This window comes from Cyprinodon variegatus, unplaced genomic scaffold (genome assembly GCF_000732505.1).
Source record: "Cyprinodon variegatus isolate N-32 unplaced genomic scaffold, C_variegatus-1.0 Scaffold398, whole genome shotgun sequence".
Classification (NCBI taxonomy): Eukaryota; Metazoa; Chordata; class Actinopteri; order Cyprinodontiformes; family Cyprinodontidae; genus Cyprinodon; species Cyprinodon variegatus.
In genome coordinates, this window is record NW_015150851.1 from 313,041 (window position 1) to 320,250 (window position 7,210).

The window sequence follows — 7,210 nt, forward strand, 5'->3', positions numbered from 1 at the left end:
AGGGGGTTTTAAATGTAGCGAAGTAAAACTACTTAGGTCAAAATTTACTCGAGTAAAAGTAAAAATTACATATTTCAAAAACTACTCAGAAAATTACAAATTACTCATAAAAAGTACTCAATTACAGTAACATGAGTAAATGTAATTCGTTACTTTCCACCCCTGTGAAAAACACATTTGGTTATTTTGGAAGCTAGAAATGTTCTTCCATGGTTGCGTTTTAATTACTGGGACAGAAAGAGACGTCTGATATTCCACAGAGCAGAAAAAAGTGACTCCCTGACAGGAAAATCAATTTCTGATGGATTAAACCCCCATTATGGAGTTTTTCTTAAGATTTATTAGAAAAATACATATTTTTATATAATCATTATCACAAAAACATGCTTATTTAATGTTCTATAGGGGAGACTATGTTAACGGTTAATTGTTTTCTTGAGGAAAAGCTGAACAAATGTTCATGAAGTTTGTCATTTGAAATATAATTGATCAGGACAAACCGTTAAAGATGGCGGCACAGTGAAGCAGCTGCATTAAACAGAAGAGGTAAAGAGGATTCAATCAGCAGGTCTCACCATTTCTCCAAACATGTCGCCACTACAGCTCGTCTCGTCCGGACTCAGCCCGGCCAGAGAGCGCTCAGACGGTGTTGGTGATACCGGGGGGCTGGAGCTGGTGCTGCCGAACCGCATGACCCGGCCTGGAACGGCCTGAGCCAGAGAGGACAAGGCCAGCTTGAAGCAGCCTCCGCCCTCCGCCGGCTGGAGCTCAGGGGTGGCGTTGGAAGCTGACGTGACGGCGCTGGCCTGCTGGACCGCCTGGGGTGTAGCGTTCTTTAAAGCGCTGCTTTGCTCCTGGTAATTGCGGAGCCTCTCGATGAGGTCGTTCTTTGTGCCGGAAACAGTCAGACCGCGTAGTTTCAGCTCCTGCTTTAGCTCGGCGACCTGAAGGATGAGGAGGGAGGGATCAGTTACCACTTCGCTGGACAGGGGAAGGACGAAACGAGTAGAAACGGGACGTGAAGTCGATTATTTACTTTAAACTCATCCAGGTTGGCAGGTAAGGTTGTCGGTTTGGTTCCTGCTGCCGACGCCGCCTGACTCTGACGAGCTGCTGGGGTCTGAGCAGAGGGCGCCATGGCGGTGGTGGTGTGAGAGGTGCGGGAGGGGGAGGGGCCGGAGCCGCTGGTAGGAGGCTGATCCGCTTGTGGTCTGTGATGAGGGAAAGAAATCAGCAGATGGTTTGACCAAACCCAAATAAAACAGCCTTTCAAAACAAGCCCCGCCCCCCCACAGCTTCCGACATGCAACCAGCGGGCGATCGTTTTTAGCTTAATAACACACTTTATGAAGCAGCTGTAAAAAGGATCCGACCACAGCAGAGGAGACACAACACACAGCGAGGCTCACTTGGGAGGGGCGGGCAGGATGGTGTGGTAGTTGTAGTGCTGCTGCTGCTGACTGAGAATCTGCAGCTGCAGGAAGAGCTGCTGCTGCTGGAGCAGCTTGGCGTAGGACGAATCCATCTGAGGCGGACGCTCCTTATCCGCCTTCTGGTCCGGAGGGATGTACTGGTGGTACTTCAGCTTCTTCACCTGCAGGCAGAGGAGGGAAACGAAGCTGAAACCAGGAAAATTAGCCCCATTAAAAACATTAAACCGATTAGATTCTGCACAGCTTCAGTGTGTTTAATGGGACGGGGCAAGAAATGGAGGCATATTGAGGACAATTACACTGATGCCCCTAAATAAAATAAGGAAAGGAGACACTGAAAACGTGGCGGTATCATGCTGTGGGAATGCTCTCCCAAAGTCTAGAACTGAATCCAACCGTGAGAAAATGATCTAAGATAAAAAGCATGAAACTCAATCTGAAAAGAAGAAAATGAAAAAATAAGAATTGAAAATAACATCTGCAGAAAAAAAAATATGAACAAAAATTTTAAATTTAAATCTGAGAAAATTATCTGTTTGGATTGTGGTTCTGATTTCAACTGAAGCTGAAGGAAATGGATAGAATCAGACTGAAGATAAGAAAGTTCTGTTTCATAATTCTGATGGTTCCATGTTGGACCCGCGCCGCTTTGGGTCGATCCAAACAAAAAGCACAGAGTTAAAACTAAAGTCCAGCACAGGCCGAGTTCACTGCGGCTGAACGGAAACCGGATTCCTTCCTCTTTTAATCCAGGTTCTCAGAATGTCATACTGAAATGTCAAAGTTACCAAGAAGCTTTTTTTCTGCACATTTTAAAGGAACAAACACTGAAAACATTAGAAATCTCTTCCTATTTCAGTATTTCTCACCCTTTTCAGGAACCATGAGAAATAAAACCAAGAGTCAAAGTTCTGAACCCTTCAGAGAAATAACCTGAAAGCTGAACCGGGTTAAAAGAAAGCTCAGTGTTCACACCTTGAAGCTTTCTCTCTCCGGTTCTTTACTCATCATGTGATCAACCAGAGAAGATGCTTTGAGTTAAGGAAGGCAGCGTTTACCAACCGGGCTCACATCTCATTGGAGATGCCCAGAATCCCAATTAAAGAAGCATTTTATTCAACTCAAGCAGGCTTTTAGCTAACAATGCATACACTAGGGCTGAGCTATAAGACGATATAAAACAGATGATAGAAAAGTATCCATCAGGCTAATTCTATTCTATCATCTCTAAAAGGCTGGTTATCCTCCCACAGCAGTGTGTTGCAGTGAGCTTGTTGCAGCTGGATACAGATATTGAAGCGCGGTCTGCGGCGTTATTCCACGCCACAACACAAGAGGGACGATCAGGAACTAGCTGTGGGTCGAGATACGGCCGAGAAGGTGAGGAAGTTGAAAAACGAAAGGGGCAAAATCCAGGTGGTAAAAGGGTCCCAGCGTTCTCACGCACCTCGCTCCTCTAGCTGGTCCATCGTCACGAGTCGTTTTCCACAATGGCGGTCAGACAAACAAAACAAGCCGGTAAGGTACCAAACAGGAAATACGCATAGTGCAGAGGGGAGGTAGATTTGACCAATCAGAGGCCTCCTGTCTGCAGTCACCCACAAATTTTGGGAGAGGTGCAGCAGAGTGTCTGCGGAAAGAGCTGCATACTGGGACACACTCAAACGACCTGGTTTCTGAGCATAAACCAGGCTTAGCACTACTATTTCACATATTCTACCAAATATTTCCTGAGACAGACTATGAGGAACATATTACTGTAGTCATGTAGCCTAATCAAAGCTTATATGAGTAAAAAAAACACGTTTTATTTTTGTTTAATCTACAAAGAAGCGCCGTCTTGTGGTTTTGCAACATGATGCTGCTTTACGGCTTTTGACTCACATGCAGGTTTGCGACACGCTTTACGTTACTTTACTCATGAGCGCTGAGAGATGGAGACACAGGAGGCGGAAATCTTAAACCTGTGATCACATCAAACAGAGACGGCTACACAGGCAGCCCAAGATGAAGCACTTTTCTAAACAGAGGGGGTACGTCACAGACACAGAGCACGACGCAAACACAATAAACCTCTTTTATCACCTAAAGAAGAATCGCGAAAAAGTGCGAGGTAAAGCAAGTTGTGACGTTAATATAGACAAGCTTAAAAAATGAAGCAGCAGAAGCTTCTTTGCTGCTCAAATCACGCTGTGAACGTTGCATTAAACTTTCTGATTGTTTGAATTGACCTATGAAACAAATGATCTCATGTCTTCCTTATGAAATGTCCACCTCTAGTCAAGCACACATACTTCCCTTAATCGGGACAAAAGTAGAGTTGGAACAAAGACAAAAAGTTAGCTGCACCTCAAAACGCAGGAAACAGCATTTCAGAGTCTCAATATCTAAATGTTCTTAGGGAGGATACACCGGACCCCCCTATGTCGGGCAAAGCCTAAAGATCGGATACACCAAGGTGGACACCCATGAAATGCTCCTAGCTAAATGCCTGAACTCCATTCTGCCACAGAATCACATCATGACATCATACAGATGAGGAGACATCCATGGCTCCAGCCTTATCAAAATAATACTTTGTTCTTAGATCAAGGACGCAGCTCTCATTCCTTTCCCAAATCTTTGCCACGTGCAGAATGAAGATGACATTCTATCCTGACAGAGGAACTGTCCTCATTTGATAAACTACTTAGGAAAAAATTAGTTCCAACAGAAAGGTAATAGTAGGGATTAACAGACTCACATCACCAAAAAGAATAATCCTAATGTCAGATTATTTGGTTTGACGTGAGGAAAAAAGAAAACGTTGCTGACCTTGGGCTTGCTGTCCTTTGGTTTCTTGGGTCTCTGTGGGGGGCGGTCTGAACCCGTCTTAGCCTAGAACCGCAGGCAGAAATGGGATTAAAAACGGAAGATGAGCAACAGAAGAGAAGACGTTCCAAACTCTCGCCGCTCACCTTCAGGTGTCCAGCAGAGGGGCGACACGTCAGCGCCGACCCGTTTGGTATTTTGGGGAGCGGAGAGGAGTCTGACAAGCTGACCAACGGGGGAGGCAGCGGCGGCGGTGGAGGCGGCTGGCTGAGGAACTGTGAAGATACGGTTCTGGTTATATTAAAGGCCGTCCCTCTGGTTCACCCGGCGGGGTCCGGATGAAGAGCTTTTAATACCTGAGTGGGCGAGAGGTCGCCATTCTGGGCGAGCCCGTCAGGTGGGGACAGCTGAGCGGCGGCGCTGAGCGGAGAGTCGTGATTGGTCAGCTGGTCTGGCGACAGGGCATCGCTGCTGTCTTCGTCCAAAGACGAGCTCTCCCCTCCGGCTCCCTTTGGAGAATCTGCAGCAGAACACAGTTTGTCAGACGCTGGAACAGAACCGCAGCGCAGCTTTGATCTCCTTCAAATAAACTCAGTCTTGTGTCGTAATCAGTCAATTTTAGAGAAGTTCTACAACATGTTGTGTCCTACGGCTCAAATTACACAAGCTTTCTGTTGTAACATCCCCGCCGGAGACGAGCCGCTTGTTTTTAAGGTGCAGAAAGACATCTATAGTTATGCTGCTATAGGCTTACACTTCTGGAGCACACTTCTTCATCATCCTGCTTCATTCTATCTCTATTCTGCCACTCTGCAGAATCTGTTACATTCTGCTCTCTCTGCTTTTTCTCATAGTAGCTTCATCTGATCTATTCCTGTTTGGCTGTGACTCCATCCTGGAGAGAAATATAAGCTGGGCTGTGGCCATTTTTTGTTGCCTCAGCAGATGGCCGCTCACACTGAGCCTGGTTCTGCTGGAGGTTTCTTCCTGTTAAAGGGGAGTTTTTCCTCTCCACTGTCCCTACAAGCATGCTTAGTGTGAAGGATTGCTGAAGAGTCAATGAGTCGATGCAATCAACTGGTTTTCCTTAGAAAACTTTGAATCAATTCGACTGGATGCTGATGAAGATTCTCAGTCATTCCGTAAAAGTTCAAAAAAATCCAATGGACTTAGTTTCCAAGATTTGAAGACATTTCGCCACCTCTCCAGGAATTGAATTGAGAAAGCTTCCTGGAGAGGTGGCGAAACGTCTTCAAATCTTGGAAACCAAGTCCAGTGGATTTTTTTTTTGAACTTTTACGGAATTTGACTGGATGATCTGGTGAACTGTAAAGTGCCTTGAGATGACATGTGTTGTGAATTGGAGCTATAGAAATAAACGGACAGGAAGTCAAAAACACCAGGATCCAGGTTTGGGAGTGACTCGTAAAATCTCTTAGATCTACAAGGTTTGTGTTTTTAAACAGAAAACCAAGATTGATGATAAAATCTGCCTCAGTCAGAAATGGGTGAAAAAAATCAACAGTTTGAGATCAGATCTAAAGCACCAGCATCAACAATAGGAAGGAAGGAATAGTAAGTTTCAAGATTTACTTGAAAAAAAAGCATTTCCTCTTGTTTTTAGTGAAAAAGAAAACTAATCTACCAGTGGAGGATTTTCATACTGAAAGTACTAAAGCAAGACTTCATCAGGTTCTATTTAAGGGCAGTAAGATAATTATCTGATTCTAGGGGCCAAATGACTCATTCCACCTGTTTTAAAAAAGGTTTAACACATTTTAGATCTTCTTTTAATAACTTGTGAAGGTGAGCCAAGGCATTGGGTTTAATTCAAAGGTTTCAGTTTCTTCTTGAATTAAATGTTTTTCTAGTTTTCAGCAGGTAAGAAAATGTACCAATATAATTAGAGGATTTACATTTAAAGCAAGAAAAAAATCATTATCTTATTTTAAAGCACAATATCTGATTATAAGAACATTTAATTCCACGCTGCACAAAACGATTTCAGTGTAATTCGTTCTCATTTAAGGGGATTTTCTTTCATTTGAGCAGATTAATAAAACAATTGGATGATGGAATCAAGTTTTAAGGCCAAAAAATACTCAATCTACTGGCAGAATATTTTAAATACGCAAATTTAAAGAATTTTACTTATTTTTAGATTAGTTCTTGTTGAGCAAAGATGGAAAAGCTGTTCTAGAGTTATGTAAACATTTGTTAAAAATAAGTGTATTTGCACTTAATTTGAGTAGATTAATAACCTGATCTGCCAACTGAATACATTTTATCCTCTTATAATAAGATGTTGTTTTTTTTATTTGACTCATAAATCTTCTTAATTCATTCACAGATTGTCAAACCCGCTCATATCAACCAAAACTAAAATTATTTCAAAATACATTTTAAGATATATTTTTGCATTATAGATTTGAATTCAGACAAAATTTTAAGTTTTTCAAATTTCCAACAACTTCATTAACCAAGCATAACTTTTTGTTTTTATACAAAGCTTAAGTAAAAACCACAACTAAAAAAAATTTTGTTAACTGAAAAAATATAAAACTGGTAGAAAAATGTACTAAAATGATTTAAATCCTTTATCTTCATCCTTCTGAATCGTTTTTAAAACCCTTTCAAACTGATTTAAATAGGGCTGAAACAATTAATTTGATAAATTGTTGGAGTATAGAGGCTGTAAAACATGCCTTTAGCTGATAGAGCAACCCACAAAACATAAATAAACATTTTGCATTTTAAGATAAAAAATGTTTTCCTCTGTCAATCTGTTCTATCCATGCGGAAAAGTTTGTGTTTGACCTGGTTTGATTTCATAAAAAAAAATCTTCTCTGAGGAACATTTGATTATCTGATTATTATTCGATTAATCAAAAAAAAAAAATAATCGACAGATTAATCGATTTGCAAAATAATCGTTAGTTGCAATTTTAGTTGCAGTTTTGTTTTTT

At 42.0% G+C, this 7,210-nt stretch overlaps 1 protein-coding gene across 5 annotated transcripts in view; it reads right to left on the minus strand.

Moving 5' to 3' along the window:
- mkl1 (megakaryoblastic leukemia (translocation) 1) overlaps positions 1 to 7,210 on the minus strand; it is a 66,965-nt gene that overhangs the window by 7,801 nt on the left and 51,954 nt on the right. For all 5 annotated transcript variants that reach the window (XM_015387573.1, XM_015387571.1, XM_015387570.1 and 2 more), the window contains 6 exons: positions 4,601 to 4,764; positions 4,391 to 4,519; positions 4,248 to 4,310; positions 1,410 to 1,594; positions 1,037 to 1,211; positions 576 to 944 (listed from right to left, as the gene is read on the minus strand). In XM_015387573.1, the coding sequence (XP_015243059.1) occupies positions 576 to 944; positions 1,037 to 1,211; positions 1,410 to 1,594; positions 4,248 to 4,310; positions 4,391 to 4,519; positions 4,601 to 4,764 (1,085 nt within the window). The remainder of the gene's footprint in view (positions 1 to 575; positions 945 to 1,036; positions 1,212 to 1,409; positions 1,595 to 4,247; positions 4,311 to 4,390; positions 4,520 to 4,600; positions 4,765 to 7,210) is intronic.